Genomic DNA, 19,976 nt, shown 5'->3' on the forward strand with positions numbered 1-19,976 from the left:
GGCATAGGACACAAATTCACAGTCATAAAAATAAAAAATGTCATAATCAGACTGCACTGGCTGCACTGTATGTATTTGATACACTATAAAGAACCAATTCATAAGAGTCATTCATCTAACAATTGCGCTGCATGTGTTTGACTCACTTAGAAGAATCAACTCATTAGAGTCATTCTTTCTGTAATTGGATTCACATTTTATGGTCTGCTTTATGTAAAATAGTTTTTCATAAGATGCTATTCAAAAAGTAAAATAAACATAAATGTAAAATATAGCAAAAATTTATCAAAATGATTGATTTTATCATAATGAATGCCCAGCTCAGAAGAATAAATATCCCTATTGCACTTGAATGCAGTAAAAACTTCTCTGAAGTCTATGTCTGTTTAGCTCAGTCTGCATCTATTCTCTACCTGAGGATGAGGATCAGAGTGATAACAGTGTTTTGTCTTGTACAACATGCTTAGCAGGTTCCTGTGGGTGTTGATCGCTTTAATAGAGTTTAATTAAAGCTGACCCATGTCTTGCTCTTCTCTGGTCTCCAGTGGAGTTCCCACACCACTGCGCTGTCACTGCACGGCTCTTTAACTCCTCAACTAGAGTGTCTTCTCCTCTGCAGCCTTCCATCTAAACATTTGGTCTCATTCCGAATCCTCGATGTGTGCTCGACATTTCACCTGCAGTCAAATCCTGCTCCGCTCCGTCCTCTTTTTCCGTGTCCTCTTCTAAACAGCACTGCACCACTGGGTTTGTCCTCTGGAGGCCTTTGGAGCCAGGAGGGGAGAGAGATGGCAGTTTACCCAGCATGCTCTAGTCTATCTGGGCCATCCTGTCAGGAAAAAGGAGGCTGATGGATGTAGATAGAGTGTTCTGGTGCCACCAACCGTTTCTCTCTCTGATGATGATAGATCCGTCTGTATGAATGAACGATCATCTTTGGGAAATAAGAGATCCATTCCGAACTTGATGGAAAACCATGTTTGTTTGCTTAGATTTGCCTCCCTTGTTAAAAATGAAAAATATAAAATATTGCTCTGCTTAGAAAAGAAAAATAAACATGGAAATCTCTGTAATACATCAGTTGTTTCTTCTAGACAGCAGTGAGATTATTTGACAAAGACATTATTTGCAATTATATAAATTTGCATTGAGAATCTGAGGGTGCAAAAAAAAAATATATATATATATATATATTGAGAAAATCACCTTTAAAGTTGTCCAAATGAAGTTCTTAGCAATGCATATTACTAATCAAAAATGAGTTTTTATACATTTACGGTAAGAAACTTACTAAATATATTCATGGAACATGATCTTTACTTAATATCCTAATGATTTTTGGCATAAAAGAAAAATTTATAAATTTGACCCATACAATGTACAAATATACCCCAGCGACGTAAGACTGGTTTTGTGGTCCATACTCTGTGTGTGTGTGTATATATATATATATATTTACATTTTCTCATTCCTATTTCTCCAAAGGTTTTCTTTAAAATAATGAGTTGTGAAAAAGTGACCTCTGAGTAATATACTTTTTATTTTATTATGATATAATATGATTTTTTTCTCTGTGTTTTTGACTAATTAACACATGAAATACTCACACTTTAAATAAATAAACTAAAATTGTCATAATTTTCTGCCAGGACATTATCCATTATTTTTTACTGATATTTCCATTAACCCTAAAACACAATGCAACATGTTACACAATTCAAAATACAGGTAAAACGCCTGCAAAAATGCATAATGGAAAATTCCTTAATATTAATACAGTAATGTAACTCAAAACCTGGACAAACCAAGTATATGGTCAAATTCAATCTCACTTCTCGTTGCTGAACTTTTTGATCACTGGTTGCGCAACACCTTTTTTTTTTTTCATACTGGTGTTTCCACTTGGTCTTTATTTACTTTACCATCAAGACATACTTGCTGAACTTCACTAGAAACACCATGCATCAATTAAATTAAGATGGTTATTTGCATGGCTGTCCAGCATGGATATTCCTGGTACTCTTAGCTGGTCTAACAAACTATCTTCTTTCTCTGTCCTTTTGTTCTCTTGTGTTTCAGCTCCATCTCAAAATGAAAAGCGTAAAAAAGTAAGAGCTAGAAAAGGTCGCCTACGCTGCCCCCATTTCAGAAACGTCTTGACTGTGCGCTTGTTAGTGCAGTTTGAAGGCGGTTGGGAGGATATAGGACATATTTGGAGCAATTTCTCTGTGCTTGCGTGAAAGGAATAGAAAAGAGTTTTGTGGCACTTTGAAGCTTGATTTCACTTGAGCAGATTCTGACAAGTTTGACTCAACTTTAGTTTATATGTGTGCCAGATATCAGTGCTTTGAGGCAATAAAAACAGTTTCTTGAAGAAAAATATTAAACTTTGCCATCTAACTCATTCCTCACGTTTATGTTATAAATTACACCTCATTAATGGTATCTCAAATTGTGCGGCATATTATTTTTAGGATTTTCACCTGGCAGACCAGAAAGGACAACTCAGGATTTCTTTGTCGCTAATTTCTTTCTGGTTGGGCGCGTTAGTGTGGTTGGTGGTCTCGTTGACTTCTCCCAGGTGGCCGTCAGACCTTTGTCCAGAATTCAGCACGGGTTAGCGAAAGGTCAGGCAGGTCTGGTGCTGTTTTCACATGTACCTTCTCTTGTCCCCAGCGTTCACAAGCGGCCATCTGTTTTTCAGCCCAGACCTCGGTCACCAGGGTCAGGTCCAGTTACACAAGCCTGCGCACATGAGTCCGAAACCGAGAGAATCCGAGATACAGCGTTCAGGTCATGAGAGATCGGGAAAGCTCACGAAATAAGAACAGATGAATCTTCTGTGGATTGTTGGCCAGGCCTTTTGAATCGGTTGCTTGTTTTGCTTGAAGTCCATGTGCTGAAAAGATGCATGTGAATATATAGTGAATATAGTTTTGAAATCAATGACTGGAGTGTTTCAGATGTTTTTAGGATTAAAACAACATCCCAGATCGCCCTAGCACATTTCAACTCGCTGTATGTCACTCTGGATAAAAGAAAATGTAAATGCATTGCAATGCACTAAAACCACTGCACTATTTCATTGCTTCAGAATAATCTGTCAGGTTATAAAAAAATTTCTGTTGTTAGCTTAATTTATATATCTGGATTTTATGTTTACCTATGTCTGTTTAATGTGTAGGTTCAGCGTATCGTGCATGTCTGTCATCATCTGTTCAATGACAAACTGAATGAGTAATAAAGTTTAAAGTATGTGGCAGCAAGCTTTTCACGGGTAAACACAAACAGAAAGAATTTTCTTCATGTAAAATATAGAAACAGTTTTTTTATTCTTGGGTCCAGTGCCACTGCTGTCACTAAGGCGTTTTTAGTCATAAAGAGAAAGAAATTCGTAGAGGTTGAGGGTGAGTAAATGATGACAGATTTTTCATTTTTGGGTGAACTGTCCCTTTAATTGCTGGGTATTATAGACCAAATACCACAAACTGCATTGTAGCTTTACGCAGTGCATGCTTGTTCCTTACACTGCATACACACATACTTGAGCCCAACCTGTCTACACACTCACTCTCTCTCTCTCTCTCTCTCTCTCTCTATATAACACAATGGCACAAGGCCACATTCTCCCCAGCATTCTTAGTTTGTGTGGAAAACACTGTTGCCAGGCAACGACTAAAGCAGAGAGACTGTGCCATGCGAGGATGAAGGTAGAGCTATATCTGTGCATATGTGGGTTTGTTCGCTTGCATGAGCAGGTATATGCTGGTGTATTGAGCGGTGGCTGCACAGTCAGAGGGAGAAACAGAGGCATTAACCCCGTGTTGAAGTGTGATTTGTTTACACTATTGCTGAACCCCTTTTTAACTTCCATTATACAGAGTGAAACAGGTTATTCTCAAATTCAATACTCGTATGGTTGAATAATAACATGACTTGATGTAAAATAGGCAATTCGTTACAAGTCACCTTTTTCAGTGTACACTGATAAACTGTGTACACGATGAATGAATGAATTTTCAGATGTCTGTATGCAAATGACCTCTCTTTTGATTAGCTAACATTTGTGCATGTGAAATGAGTGACATTTGATTAGGCTGTTTTTAACTGCTTAAAGGGACAGTCCACCCAAAAATTAAACTTCTGTCGTGATTTCCAAACCTGTATAAGTTTGACGGCAGCCAATGACTTTTGATTTTTTTCCATAATAGGGAAGTCAATGGCTACCGTCAACGGTTGGGTTCTTTAAGCCTTTAATCTCTATTCTTTAAGGCTGAAGAAACGCAACACGACTTATTCTGAACAGATTGCAATAAAAATTAAAACAATGTGTTCTAAAATTGGCTCAAAATATCCTCTGACTGAATTGAATCATAGTCTGAAGCTTAAAAAATTGGAGTTAGTGGCCATCGTGCACTATGAAATTTATTGTGAAATCTGTCAACTCCGACTTCTGAAAATCTGCAAACTGGCTCTTACTTCAGGCAACTATCGCCAGTTCTTCCAGACTGCAAAAATGGGTGAAAAAGTCATGTGGGATATTCCAGCCTTGAGTTTCCGTAAATGTTCTGGCTGAACACAGCAGTTTTGCATTGTGAGCGTTATGTTAGAATATAGAATATATTTCCATGATGTAGATTCCTCTTATTCGCGAGGGGTTGTATTTACCATGTCCTTCACTCTGACTCATTGTTTCTTTCGTCAGCTCGTCCCTCGTTTACCATGTTGCTGCTCGGACTCTTGCCACTGATGTTGCTACGGGGGTGCGGCTGCCAGGCGGCAGACGTTCCCGAGGATGTGACGGCAGAGTTCTCGGTCAGACTGTACCACCAGCTCCAGATCACGGGGGGAGAGGAGAACATCATCTTCTCACCCCTGAGCGTGGCTCTGGCTCTGGGCATGGTGGAGCTGGGCGCCCGTGGCTCTTCTTTAGAGGAGATCAGGCAGGCCGTGGGCTACAGTCATTTCAGAGAAGGTACGGTCATCTGTAAAACAGCACGAGGGGTTACCTGTTCTCTTTCATCTTTAACTTTTGAGTCTTTTTCCCAATTAGCCGAAACAGTGACCACCTACTTTTTCCCATTAATTTTCTCCATAGGCATTTAAAAAAAACAACCAGCTTTGAAAGAAATCATAACAGAACAACATTTGATGTTGTAGGAATCATTCTAGGTTTGTCTTGAAAGGTTTATATAAGAAATTTCATAAAAACATGTCCAAGTCACATTGCACCCACAAAACGAAATTAATACATGAATATTTTGCATAAAACAAAAATGAAGCCTATTTTAATATATTTTTTAATTTATTTTAGATTTTAATATATGCCTTATTTTCATATAAAAATATTTGATTGCAATTAAGCTCATTTTCCACACAAATTTTCTGATTCCCAATATTCTTTATATCAGTTAAAGGCGGTACAATAAATGGTTTAAAGTAATATATTTTGTTGGAAATTTAAAGAATTTATTTGTATTACATTCATGAGATAGTTGACTGTTGTTTAGTCTAAAAGTCCCAATTGTAGTAATTGTAAAAACAGACTATATCGGTATATAAATAGTTTAAAGTATTAATTTAAAAAATAATAATAATACAATGTATTTGCATTACAGAAGTATCACTAAAGTAATATTTAATTTAATTTTTTTTATTATAATACTGTTGATAGGTTTCTTCCACTTCCATGACTGTAATATCGCAGCACATTATTCAGAAGTGTTGTCTTCTTGTCTGCACCTGCTTCAGATGAGGAGTTCTCTCTGTTGAGCAACCTGACCCAGGCCCTGTCCACAGATGAAGAGCAGTACGTGGTACGGCTGGCCAACTCCCTCTTTCTGCAGACGGGGGTTCACTTCAACGAGGACTTCCTGCAGCTCATGAAGAAGTACTTCAAAGCAGAGGTGGAGACAGTGGACTTCAGCCAATCAGCAGCTGTGGCTGAACGCATCAACTCTTGGGTGCTGAACCACACGGAAAGTAAGTTATCTATAATCACTGAGGAAAGAATATATTCAAACTGGACGCGTGCTGTTATGTATTTGAAATAGTATCCTTGTTATTTAATAAGACTGGATGAAATGGATTGACAAACAAAGATTTATTCTTGTATTGATTTCTTTCCTATTGACATAGACAGTTTGGATGTAGTGAAAAGTTTGTTCTTTTATAAGTACAAGTAGAGATGGCCTCAAAGCTAATGGAAAAAAAAAAAATAGAAATATGTTATAACGTTATAAATGTATTTACTGTCATTTTTCAGCAATTTAATGCATCCTTGAAAGGTGATGGATATATATATATATATATATATATATAGCCTTCATGTTTACCTTTTAGGTTAAATTAAATGCCATTTAACCACTGAATATAGTCATAGTTTATAATCCCATTTGGAATGATTTTACTTTCAAGTAAAACCCTCTTCAAAATGAATAGATAGTGTTAAAAGGAATTACTGTCCTCCTTCACTAAAGTCAGAGTAAAGTAGATAATGGCCGATCAGTCATATTCTGCATGATAATGACATTCCCAAGCCATTTCCAGGCAGATCCATTTTCTCACAGTCAGCTTTCGCCTTTGCGGGAGGACTGTCAGATAGCTGCACAAATCCCAGAGCTTTGGAAGAGAGATGATTTTATGCCACTGAAGAGATCATGCTATCTTTCCTGTTCTGAGAAAGAGAGGATTGTGACGTGCAGCGTTTATTTCAATCTGGGTTTCTGTTGTTGTTGCAGGCAAAATCCAGAACCTGGTGTCTGCGGACGACTTCAGCAGCTCCACCATGATCATGTTAGCGAATGCGGTGTACTTCAGAGGCAGCTGGAAGAACCAGTTCAGACCAGAAAACACCAGAACCTTCTCCTTCACCAAGGACGATGGCAGTGAAGTTCAGACCCTGATGATGTACCAGCAGGGAGATTTCTACTACGGTACGAACGGGCTTGAATAGGTTAAGTGTAGATTCTGTAGTTTTTTGATTATTTGTTTTGTTTTTCGCTTTCCTACAGAATGACTGCAGAGGGTTTAAGCTGACAAGGAAAGCTAGTCAAGACAAAATTTGAAGGCTGACTTAAAAAGTTCTGAAAGTTTAAAATAAAATTTCAAAGGTTATTATATAGGCCTGATCAAAGCTCCCTCTAGCTGTACAAATAATAATTTTAATATTTTATTCTATTCAGCTACACACACACAACCGTTCAAAAGTTTTGGGTCAGTACATGTTATTGTTTTTATTTTTTGAAAGAAATTTGGCAAGGATGCATTAAATTGATCAAAAGTAAGAGTGAAGACTATTATAATGTTTTAAAATAATTCAAATAAATTCAGTTTTTAAAACTTTTCATTATCAAAGAATTCTGAAAAAATAAATGCATCACGGTTTCCACAAGAATATAAGGCAGCACAACTGTTTTTACCATGTTTCTTGTTTCTTGAGCAGCAAAACAGCATTTTAGAATGATTTCTGAAGGATCATGTGACACTGAAGACTGGAGTAATGATGCGGAAAATGCAGCTTTTCATCACCGGAATAAATTACATTTTAAAATATATTCTAATAGAAAACTGTTATTTTAAATTGTAATAATATTTCACAATATCACTGTTTTGTTTTTGATCAAATAAATGATATAGTCTTGGTGAGTAGAAGAGACTTTTTTCACAAACGATAGTGTATATATAGTTTCGCCATGGCTCACTGCTGATTGGTCGGGCCGAGTCTTTCAGATCCCGCAGAATAGCTGCAGTGCGCTTGTCTCATCCATCTCTCTGACAAAACAGAGAAAGAGAAAGACCGATTGAAGGGAAATGTGGAGCAGGGAGACACTGAAGGAGTAAACAGAGCAACAGCACAAATTGAGTGGGAAAATGCAAGAGTAGCGTCTGTGTAAAGTGAGAAGTAAGAGATACAGTACAGAGTCTTCTTCCTCAGAGACACAGAGCTGTCTTCAACATTTGCATCAGTAGCTCTTGGAAATGGGAAAACCAGCGTTACATAAATGGAGGACATTCACAATGGTGGAATACAGAACCTTAACTCATGGCTAAAAACCTATGTCTAAATGTCATAATTAGCTGTTAAGATAAGATTTTTCCATACCAATAGAGTACATCAATTCAGAAAATTCTCCAACTTGGCCAAATTATGTATTAACACTCCAGGGTTATTACAGTTAACTTAAACTTAAAAAAAAAAAACTTGAAATGAAATAAATGTTCAAAATAAAATTTCAAACTTGATGTGCTAAAATAACTAAACCTGAAATTAATAAAAACTACATCAACATATCATTTAAAAACAACAAAAATGAGTAAAAATGATAAAAACACAGAACAAAATTACCAGAAACTATAAAAACAAACTCTAATTCAAAATATTAACAAAAATAAGACAAAGATTAACTAATAAAATAACAGTTACACTAATTCTGTTGTCCATCTCAGGATTATTGTTATTGGGACTAAAACTAAAACCAGAAAAAATAATTTTGTTACTCAAAAATGTTAACTGAAATAAAATCAAATGTTAAATAAATTCAGCTAAATAACCTAAAAATAATACATAAATCTATACACACATATTTAAATAAATAAAAAATGACAAAAACTCAAACAATTACTAAAACTGTTAAAACAGAAAATATACAAATAAATCTAATTCAAGATATTAACAAGAATTTACTGAAGTCCTTTCCATCCTCTGAAACATACAGTATAAAGCAATCGCTAACCTTCATCCTCAGGAGAGTTCAGCGACGGCACCACAGAGGCGGGTGGAGTGTACCAGGTGCTGGAGATGCTCTATGAAGGTGAAGACATGAGCATGATGATGGTTCTGCCCCGTCAGGAGGTTCCTCTGGCCTCCCTGGAGCCCATCATCAAAGCGCAGCTGCTGGAGGAGTGGGCCAACAACGTCAAGAGGCAGAAGGTGGAGGTCTACCTGCCCAGGTGAGACATACAGTGTTTTCATTTCCTTTATCAACACTTTTGCTTTTAGATTTGATTCATGGAACACCTGTATACTTGTTGTTTCTGGATCACGCTGACCTGATCATTCGGATATATTTAGGTTCAAGGTGGAACAAAAGATTGATCTGAGAGACACTCTGCAGCAGCTGGGCATCAAGAACATCTTCACTAAAGATGCCGATCTGTCAGCCATGACAGCCGAGATGACAGGTGATCGATAAAACACGCACTGACCTGTGGGAACGCTTCGTTATTCCGCGCACGCACACACAGATGCTAAGGATGTGATTGACGGCTCAAGGACGGGATGTAACGCACTTGTTTTGCTCTGGCAACCAGCCAGCTTTGTGGTGGTGATTTTTGCTTGCACAAGCACCACTCACATTTTCCCCAGCAAATCTATCTATTTACATATACTATATAATAATAAAAGATGTTTCTGTGTCGCGTGTGGTGAACATGACTGTTGCTGTGCTACCATTTCCTGTTTTGTTTTTCTTTGTTTTCAACATTTTTGAAAATATTATCATTTCAAACCAAAAGGTATTTAATGTGACTTTAACACCACCTAGACATTTTAAACCCACCAAAAATAGTAATATTAATTTAAAAAAAAAAAAAGACTTTTTTAAAAGTACTGAAATAGGTTTAATATAATTTTTTCCTGTTCAATTCATTATTCACATTTTAATGTTGAATATTATTATTATTATTGAACTTTTTTTCTATTTTAGAATTAAATATGCCTATAAAACTATACTCAGCTGTATGTTCATTATACTCTGCTCTGCATCCCTGATTACACCAGCTCATAAATAAATGGAAATAACTTGATAATCATATTCTGTAATCTTCATTTACATTTTCTGCTTGTCTGCAGACGGACAGGATCTGTTTATCGGGAAGGCTGTGCAGAAGGCTTACCTGGAGGTGACAGAGGAAGGGGCCGAGGGGGCGGCAGGATCAGGTGACGTTTATCTCTATTTTACTGCCACATTTTACTATAATTACATTATACATTTAATATTCTCACTCTGTCCTCCTCCACACTTCAATCATCTTTTGCATTTCTAATTAAAATTGTCCTTTCAAGCCCTCTTTATCAGTTACTCGGTTTTACCTTTTGTGCTCCTTTACTTTCCTCCCTGTCCTTCTCTTTTTCTGTCTGTTCTCTAAGCACTTTTTCTCACTGCAGTAAATTGCTTTGCAAGTCTTGAACATTCACACATACTGAAGCGCCCCCTCCTGTTCAACACGTGTCTTTTTAATTAAGGTTTATTAAAGGTTGACTCAGTCATCACATAGTGTTGGTTAAATCCTTTTAATATTAGTTTTTAGCTCTGCATGGACATCAAAAACAAATAAAGAGGTGCAAGATTATGAAAAGGAATTAAAAATAACCCAAGCCAATTTCTTAGATGTGTAATCTTTGTATTCATGTTGGGTTCATATTATGTTTGTACCATTTTTAGATCAAATTAAATTACTAAATTAGTGTACCTTTTAATCAGCACATGTATTCATCTATTTTTATATTCTATATTATTAGTAGTATTGTTATTAATAAAAATAAGCCTAGTTTTGAAGATCATATAAATGAATGCAGAATGCTTTTATATAGCTGAAATTCTCGTTTTCTGTGTTGGGTGTGGTGAAATTGAAGTTGTTTTTACTTATTTTATATATTTTTGAAATATCAAAGAAAAATTTTTTTTTAAAAAAACAACAACAACAAAAAAACATTTTCAATCATTTTAAGCCTATACCAAAAAATAGCACAATGAATTTTAATTTAAAAAAATGTAAAACTTTTTTAATATAAAAGAGCATAAAATGAAAAAGTACATTGACATAATTGTCTTATTGCACTGCATATTGCACTGAGCCGCTACTGTTTGCCCTTCCACAGGTATGATTGCATTGACGAGGACGCTGGTGCTGTACCCACAGGTCATGGCTGACCACCCCTTCTTCTTCGTCATCAGAAACAGAAAAACAGGTACATGCCATCTTCAAAAACCTATATATACTCTACTGTTCAAACTAGTGCTGTCAAACAATTAATCGCATCCAAAATAAACGTTTTTGTGTATATATGTTTGTGTGCTGTGTATATTTATTATGTATATATAAATACACACACATGCATGTATATATTTCAGAAAAAGATGTTATGTTTATATAATAAATATATTTATTTATAATATAAATTATATAAATATATGGACATGTAAATACATTTCAAAATATATACTGTATGTGTGTGTGTATTTATATATATACATAATAAATATACACAGAACACACATATATTATGCAAATAAAATAAAATTGATTAATCGTTTGACAGCACTATTTCAAACATTTTGGGGTCGGTAAGATTGTTTTTGAAGTCTCTTATGCTCACCAAAGCTGCATTTATTTGATCATTATTAAAAAATTATATATATATATATATATATATATATATATATAATTTGTTTTTGGTTTTTTTATATATATATTTGAAAATGTAATTTACTTCTGTATTTTTAGCATCATTACTTCAATCTTCAGTGTCACATGATCCTTCATAAATAATTCTAATATGCTGATTTGCTGCTCAAAAATAATTTCTTATCATAATCAATGTTGAAAACAGTTGTGCTGCTTAATATTTTTGATGCATTTTTCCAGGTTCAGAATTACACCATTTATTTAACATTATGAATGTTGTTACTGTCACTTTCGATCAATTTAATTCTTCCTTTGCTGAATGAAAATATAAATAAACGTAAAATAATTTCTTTAAAAAAATCTCATATTTTCCACATATTTTAGTAATGTGCGTTATCTTGATATCAGATTTGATGTTAAATAATGGTGTTTATTTTGTTTTCTCACAGGATCCATCCTCTTCATGGGCAGAGTTATGAACCCTGAAGTCATCGAACCCTTCGACAACAACTTTGACATGTAAACGCCCAGCAATCAGCGCTTATTTTCAACATCATCACGGAAAGCAAGCTCATTACGTCGCCATGGTTTTCTAAACACACCAGAAAATATTATATAAACGGGATATTTATATGATAAAAGTGATTGTGTTTTGATACTCGTAAGCTTTAACCGCACCAGGAAGTACAGAGCTGTAAATATTTGAAGTCTCTGCAACCACGTTCGATCCCATCTTATTCCACACCAGCATCATTTGTTCCTGTATTTCTTCTCTTGTATATTTGCTATTGTGTTCTGTAGGAAAAAAACGTTGATATTTATTGCAAGAATGTGAGCACTTCTCTATATGTAGACTCACTTACTGTCTTTTCATTTCTTTTCCCTGTTTTTGGTTTTGTACATGGCTGAAGTACTGCTGACATACTAATATGCCTTATTATATAAATATGAGTTTTTGATTTAATGAAAGGTTGTGAATGTACAGGTAGTGGAGCGCTGTTGCCATGGAGACTCAGGCGAACCGGGGGAGAGTGCATTTGGTATAAGTGATGAAAAAATACCAGCTGTATTCTCTATTTCAGAAATAAAGATGAATGTCTTCAACTTGTCATCTTGTGCTCAGTTTTAGAGTTGATGGAAAATATGGATACAGAAAAAGCCTCTATGCTGTTTGCGGTTTTGAGGTCCAATAATATAACCTCTGTTAAAAACTATAAATGTGCACCTAATTTACTGACGATAGATGCACTTGATCATAAAATTATTGTTAAAGGAAGTTGTAGGGAAAATGCACGCTGTATCAGGTTGGTAATATTCATAAAGTGTCTGTTTTGCATGGTAAATGTCAGTCAGATTATATTTGTCCTTTGCCAAAGCATGAGAAGATGCTCAAAGCAGTGTTCAAACAGAGCAAAGTGCCTATGATAAGACCAACTTTGTTTCATCTCTACTAAAACCAGTTGATGTTTTATCAAAATGAGAGATGCTTGCAGTGAAATACTTACATAATAACTGTAAATGTGCTGCTGCAGAAGATAAGACTCGAACCATGATGAAGACCATCAGTTCTTGTCAAGTCCAAGCAGTCTGCTGATTAATGATCACTGCCTTGACCTGCTTAATTGAAGCTGGAGCTCTGTTTGCTTCAGTTCTGAAACACAACATTGATCTTAACCTGTGGAGACTCTCAAAGGAATACAGTAAGCTTAGGCAAATAAATTAATAAAAACGTTTGTTTGTTTGGCCTTTTGTAAATAATATGCCCCTTACGTGATATGCTCCTTAATTAGTTGCTGTTAATTCTGTTTTTCTAGCAAAATGTAAACAATAAAGCAAAAAAATGCAATGACTTAATAATAGAAAAAATCAATTATAAACATTTTAATGTATCTGACAAGCCCCGATATAGGCTAACGTTTCTACACCACTGCCTGGGAAAACAATTGTTTATGTAACTGAGTCAAAACTTTGTACTATACATATATACTTCGATATAATTTATATACTATCTATGTATCTCATATTCTAGTAGCAATATCACTTGAGCAAGTGTGCTTAAAATCAGCAGCCTCGTGCCGGGAGTCACCACGAGCAACAGTTTTTTTATTTTTTTATTTTTACATTTTTATTGCAACAGTTCAATAAATAAAAACAAAAGTTAATATTCAGTTACTTACACTTCCAAATTCAGAGTCAACCGTTGCGCCCCACGGCAGAGAATACATCAGTGTGTTTGTACGAATCATTTGAATTAATGATTCAATGACTCGCTCATAAACCCATTCACTTGTATTGTTCTCGAATGAATCAGTGCTATAAACGAATCGGTTTATTGAATTATTAAATGATTCACTCATAAAGAGCGGTCACTTGTCGCCACCGACTGGCGAATTGATGTAACTTGCATTTCCCCACTATTAATGCAAATTAATAAATAAATTTAAAAAAATTATTTATTTATTTATTTGACCCTGTGGTGAGACAAATATATTTTTAAAAGTATAAGTTGTAAGTTTTGCTTCTACTGAAAGTAGTTCGTGTTCTTATTTAATTAAATGGTCCTGTGGTGTGACATCCATTTTCAAAAGTACAAATAGTCTCAGTTTGATCTCGCAAAGCCTGCAGTAGCCTACAGTAACTACATGCAAAATATACTGTATACAGCATAAAAGGGGTACAGCTATATTAACATTTCACAGCTATACTGCATTTTCCAAAAGTCACTGAAGTGCAACCTTAGACACACTGATGCCCTGACTGACCTCCGTGCGCAGATCAGTGAAACCGACGCATGCGCAGAGCCCACACTCACCTGTCGCACTTTAGCACACTATTCATCCAGCATCAATGGGAAACCGCACTATATTCCTTGTAAATAACTCACTTCACTGCGTGTCAAATGCCGAAGGGATCTGTCAGAACCAACGGACATGTCCGAAAGGTAGGAACAGTTTTCAACAATATCTCCTAATATGAAGCACATTTGCAGTTTTATTTCTGAACACAGTCTGGAACCGAAAAGGAGGAACGCGCACTCATATGGCTTTTAGTTTAGATTTCTCTGCTTGAATCGTCTTTGGAAGACTGCTGATATACTTTTCTGCGTAATTTATGGAAATTACCACTAGAACGTGAAGATCTACAGTTACGGCTAATTTATTCATGGATTAAAAATAAATTATCACGATATTGCCACAGTTATAAAGACATTATATAAACGAATGCCCTGTTACAATTATTATATTAGGCTACTTTGCAAAATAATGTGCAGCAGTTTCACATCACATAATACATAACCAATAGCCAATAACAGCGTTAAAATGTGAGCTGAAATTCTAAAATGTTCTGATATATTGTGCCGGTGCGCTCGGGTGTCGTGGGTGACTTTAATCCGGAGCAGGGTGCAGAGTTCACGGTAATCTACACCAGAACCTCAGCTCAGCGGATGTAAGGACGCGCGGGCTCTCATTACACACAGGCTGTGTCTCAGAACCTGCTGAGCGCGCTTCTTAGGCAGCACACTGTGCATGCAGCATTTTTGAGCGTCATATAATTAACATCTTGAATTTTATAAACATTTTCATGTAATATGTTACACTCTCCTGCTGCCCAAAATGCCTTCTAGATAGTCAGCTCACTAGGTTTTGGGATACAAACAAGGACCTGTCTGTATTTGTGCAAATCTATTTAAATTTGTTGGTTACACACTCCATTATAAATGAACATTCGCTAATAGCTAGAAGTGTATTGAAATATACTGTGATTGAAATACTTCAGGTTTTAGACTGTGATCTGATCCGTTAAGCATCAGTCCTCTGTAATGTTTGTTAACGGCTCTCTCGCTCTAGTTCCTCTGGAGTGAACACCAGCAGTGAAAGTTTTCCCAAGTCTCACTCGCACTACTCTGAGTTAAGCGACACACACACTCCTTTCTCTGTGGAACTGACTCCAGACTCTGGCATTGTTGCCACTCCAGTAAGTCAATTCATAGTCATTCATGAAGTGTCATGTGTGGTTTGATTGACAGCTCACGTGTCTATACGAACACTGAATGCTGTCATTGTGTTTGTTCCATGCAGTTGCCGTCCAGTCGGTTCAGGTTTGCCTCGTGGCACTGGCTAGAGGAGCATGATGTGCGTGGAGACCAGCTCGCCTGCCCCAGGGTCAGAGAGGGTAAGAGGTCATTCTGGGTCACCCTCCTTTTATATATTTTTTCAGTGTTACCATACATAAAGCAATCACAGAACACACATCAATCGTCAAACAGGGCCTGCCGAAGACGAGCTGTCCGTTAAAAGTGAAGACATATTTCTCAAAGGAGGAAGGAGGAAGAGGAGGGAAGATGAAGGACAGAAATGGGAGGAGAGACTCCAGGAGAACTGGGAGAACTGTGTGGTGAGACACCAAACTTTCTACTGTATCTATCTATCTGTTTTATAATAATTAATACTTTTATTCAGCAAGGATCAAACCGATCAAAAGTGGCAGTAAAGGCATTTAAAATCTTACAAAAGAGTTCTATTCAAAATAAATGCTCTTCTTTTTATTCATCATAAAATCCTAAATAAATGTGTCATGTATAACCACAAAAAATATGAAGCAGCACAATTATTTTCAACATCGATACTAATAAAAAATGTTTCTTGAGCAGCAAATCAGCATATTAGAATGATTTCTGAAGGATCATGTGACACTGAAGACTGGAGTAATGATGCTGAAAATTCAGCTTTGATCACAGAAAGTATATTTATTTAAATATATTAATATATTCAAAAACAGTTATTTTAAATTGTAATAATATTTCACAATAATCCTGTTTTTATGGTATTTTTTAACAAATAAATGAAGACTTGGTGAGCATAAAAGAAAAGAAATCTTACAGACCCTAAACTATCTAGATATCTGTCTAGCGACCAGCTGGTTATCTTCGCATTGCATTTACGGTTCTGTCTCTGTGACCCCAGGTGCTGAACTTGTCTTATCAGGACTTGGGAGATCCGTACCAGCTGGAGAACTTCATCCGCATCCTGAGGAGACTGATCCGGGCGGAGCGTCTGCAGCTGGTGGATAACGCACTGAGAGATCTCAGCTCTGTCAGACTGCCAAGGTACAAAACTAACTTCTAAACTATAACAACTGAAACATGTTCTCATTTGAGTGCACATGAACATCATTCTGAACGCTGCTGACACTGTAAGTGAGTTTAGATGGAGATCTGGTTTGTGGTCTGTGGACCATATAACACAAACTCCCTCTTGATCTTTCCATGGATGCTGTCCTATTATATTGCATTGGTTGTTTTGCAACAGTATGTGTATGGCTGTGTAAAAATACATGTAGTGCAACTTTAGCTGCATGCTGTAATCTCATATGACGAGTTTATTTTACAGTAAGAAGGAAGCTGTTAATTATGTATTAGCATCAAACTCAGCATTTCAAAACAGCCTTAATCACATTATTTGATCTGAATATGAATCTTACTGATAGATGGTTAATTGCAAATATGCATTGCAAATTTTCTAATAATTTGAAATTCTGTGAGGTTTTGTGAGAAAAAATGTAAAATTTGATTTATTTAATTGTCCTTCAGATATTCAAGCCTGAATGTTGCGCTATGAAAATATGAAAAATATATTTCTCTTAGTAAATTACAGTGGCTGTTTGGACACTAGATAATTAGACATTAATCCTGCTTGCTTTACTGTTTTGTCATCTAGACAATAATACAATTTCAGATGAGTTCAGTGTATATGAGGTAGAACATTGTGACATATTACAATCACTAGCAAATCTTGAATCTCGAGAATGTGCATTTGTTATAGATGTAAAATCCTGAATCTTCACCGGAACAACTTGACGTCCATTCGTCAGCTGCCAAATGTTCCTGAGATCCAGCACTTGTGCCTGTCTGAAAACAGTATTTCCTCTCTGGGCGAGCTGTCCCTGCTGAGAAGCACGCCGCTCCGGTCTCTGACACTCAAACGCAACCCCTGCCAGTTTCTGGAGGACTACCGCTCACGGTGAGAGGAATACAGAGATAAATGATGTTTCTTCAAGTTATACCCTTTTGAGAAAAAAAAAGTATGTGTCAGCATGCTTTTAAAAAAAAAATTTAAATAACAAATTTAAGAGCAAACTGAATGTAATCCTTTCAGACACTTGATTGCATGTTATTAGCAATTAAAATAAAATGTATTATAATTTACATTTATATTAAATGCAATTATTTTTTGACCCAAATTAAGTAGGACTTTAAGTGCATCTTTCTATGTAATTTCTTGTGTTGTGTTGTACTGTTCCAAACCTGTATGAATTTTCTTCTGTTGAACACAAAATAAGATGTTGGTAACCATACTATGGAAGTCAATGGCTACCAATAATTAGTTATCGACAATATAGGAATATCTTTTATGTTTCACACAGTAACGTAACAGCTTGAGGGTGAGTGCATGATGACAGAATTTTCATTTTCGGGTGAACTATGTTTTTATGTTTGTAAAGAAACAGACATGGAAGTGTTCTCTATGTACACTTAAGTGGCCTTTTATTTAATTAATATTATATTATCTGCAAGTAGTTTTAAAAACATATATATATATATATATACTTTTAAGATTTGTAGTGCACTACAAGTGCACATTCAATGCAGTTGAGTGCACTTTTTTCACAAGGGTATATAAAAGAACACCACTGAGCTTTTAATAACTTGCTGTCAAAAAGATGACTGATTAAAACTAATCAGCTAATTACAGCTTTTAATTCATCTAAAAAGCCATACAGCATCTGTCTCCAAAATCACATTATGTCCCAAGTTAATAGCTATGGCAGAAGATAATATCGTAATTTACTAAACAAGAGCTGACCAAAAATGTCAATAAATCTTTCCAAGGGTTCAAAGAGAGCCAAGAGAATAATTTCTAAGTCTGTCTAATCTAACCTTGAGATTCGTTTCCTCTGCAGTGTGTTCTCCTGTTTGCCAAAACTCCAAGTTCTGGATGGCATCCCAAAGCTACCGGATGATTCCGTGCCTCCCTCTTCTCCGGCAGCGTCCAGATTTTGTACCATTCTCTGATGTTGAAACAACTGAACCTGAAGCCAAGATCCAGTGTACTGTACTGTCAGAGTGAACCGAAAGCTCTATAAATGCATTGTATATAGTTGTGCGTATACTCATTTGGGCTGTTAAAAATGTATTTATACGACTTATTAAAGCTATTTTTGTACCTTTACTTCACATTTCATGTACTCAAAATAAACCTGCACTGACTTCAGACAGCAGCAGCCAAGATATAAATGAGAAAAGACTATTTATCAGACATTTTAACAGCTACTCACAGAATGGATCATAGCGCATCTGTTCAGGTCACAGTGTGTCTGTTGCGTGTAATTCAGGATATTTGGTTGCTCAATGACCAGCCAAGCCTGGGCTTTGTTGGGTTCACACTTTGTCCTGAGGACTGTTTTGACAGACGAGTCCGTTCTTGGGTGGTATCGCCTATTGCCCGGCTGACATGGTGTGAAGAAGGAGCACAGAGATTAAATCAGATACGGTCATGTGACACTGTTAGCAGCAGATAACTGATGATGTCACAGCACGTGTTGGCTAAGCGTTTCATGTTCTCATGCACTGAACCACATAGGAACAATATCTTAGATTGAAATTAAAACCGTAAAAGTGGTTGGGTAGGAAAAACGTGGCCTTGTTTTGTACATCATGGTCAGACATTCTAATACGCTTAGCGTGAAAAACGCTTAACGTGGCTTAATGCATTAAAACAGTGTTTTTAAAAGACCAAACTCAGTAAACACATTATTAATAAAACATATGTACAGACAAGCAGATGAGCCCAGAATGCGAAGGCAATGTGTGTAATTACACGTTAAGGAAAACGCTTAACATGGCTAAATGATTTATTGTGATTTATTAATAATGTTTGAGTTTGGTGTTTTTAAAAACACTGTTTTATTGCAATGAGCCACAATAACTGTTTTCTATGGGAGGAAAACGCTTCATGCGTAATTAAACACGTTGCATTCGTATTATGGGCTCATATCTGCCTGTCTGTACATAGTATGATTTATTAATAATGTTTATTGAGTTTATTGAGCTGGGGTAGGACAATTCTAAGGGCCCAGCGTTAGAGGGGGGCCCCCCGAGGGGGGGAAAGCGATTTCAAATGAGTAGGAATACCATCCACCTATAAGCTTTTATTTAAGTTTTACCAGTCGCAAATGCTAACACAAATAAACCACGTACAGCAACAGTGCGCCATTTGTATCGTTCAGTTCAGAGCCATTGAGAAAACGGTTGAGTCGAGTCGACATTTGTAGGCATTAGGCAACGTCTTGGTCATACATACTAGTTTTTTATCAGACATAATAAGAGCACAAAATCATGTGTACATTTTTAAAGTCCGCGTGAACCAGAAGTTGCTGTCAACTTTATTTCAGTGTTTACAGACAACAATAAAGGTTTTTTCATGGTTTACCTGTTGCAACCACTAGTTTCGTTCATGAATCTTTTAGATAACTGGCGTTTAGCTGACTGACCCCGATAGCATACGTAC

General features: G+C 36.2%; 2 protein-coding genes and 1 long non-coding RNA gene across 5 annotated transcripts in view; 2 read left to right on the forward strand and 1 right to left on the reverse strand.

The window, feature by feature from the left end:
- serpini1 (serpin peptidase inhibitor, clade I (neuroserpin), member 1) overlaps window positions 1-12,586 on the forward strand; it is a 19,799-nt gene extending 7,213 nt beyond the window's left edge. Inside the window, exons 2-9 of the mRNA XM_058751878.1 lie at window positions 4,706-4,975; window positions 5,752-5,982; window positions 6,741-6,935; window positions 8,748-8,952; window positions 9,074-9,183; window positions 9,854-9,940; window positions 10,883-10,972; window positions 11,859-12,586. Of these exons, the coding sequence (XP_058607861.1) occupies window positions 4,723-4,975; window positions 5,752-5,982; window positions 6,741-6,935; window positions 8,748-8,952; window positions 9,074-9,183; window positions 9,854-9,940; window positions 10,883-10,972; window positions 11,859-11,932 (1,245 nt within the window). The 5' untranslated portion in view covers window positions 4,706-4,722 and the 3' untranslated portion in view covers window positions 11,933-12,586. The remainder of the gene's footprint in view (window positions 1-4,705; window positions 4,976-5,751; window positions 5,983-6,740; window positions 6,936-8,747; window positions 8,953-9,073; window positions 9,184-9,853; window positions 9,941-10,882; window positions 10,973-11,858) is intronic.
- On the reverse strand, window positions 6,974-13,648 carry LOC131524648 (uncharacterized). 2 transcript variants are annotated; one of them, XR_009267043.1, is made up of 4 exons: window positions 13,587-13,648; window positions 12,915-13,060; window positions 8,736-8,944; window positions 6,974-7,773 (listed from the first exon to the last, which is right to left on the reverse strand). It is a non-coding gene; the product is annotated as an uncharacterized LOC131524648 (long non-coding RNA). The 2 variants fall into 2 exon arrangements; XR_009267044.1 differs by having other exon boundaries at window positions 6,974-7,830.
- Window positions 13,649-14,216: 568 nt separating this feature from the next.
- LOC131524639 (dynein axonemal assembly factor 11) lies at window positions 14,217-18,683 on the forward strand. Of its 2 annotated transcripts, XM_058751880.1 has the most exons (7): window positions 14,217-14,350; window positions 15,258-15,384; window positions 15,489-15,582; window positions 15,677-15,804; window positions 16,374-16,516; window positions 17,232-17,429; window positions 18,370-18,680. In XM_058751880.1, the coding sequence occupies exons 1-7, from the start codon at window positions 14,340-14,342 to the stop codon at window positions 18,479-18,481; spliced, it is 813 nt and encodes a 270-aa protein (XP_058607863.1). In that variant the 5' UTR covers window positions 14,217-14,339; the 3' UTR covers window positions 18,482-18,680. The 2 variants fall into 2 exon arrangements, with proteins under 2 accessions (XP_058607863.1, XP_058607864.1); XM_058751881.1 differs by lacking the exon at window positions 15,258-15,384 and having other exon boundaries at window positions 14,224-14,350; window positions 18,370-18,683.
- Window positions 18,684-19,976: the final 1,293 nt, after the last annotated feature.

The sequence above is a fragment of the Onychostoma macrolepis genome, chromosome 18 (assembly GCF_012432095.1).
Source record: "Onychostoma macrolepis isolate SWU-2019 chromosome 18, ASM1243209v1, whole genome shotgun sequence".
Classification (NCBI taxonomy): Eukaryota; Metazoa; Chordata; class Actinopteri; order Cypriniformes; family Cyprinidae; genus Onychostoma; species Onychostoma macrolepis.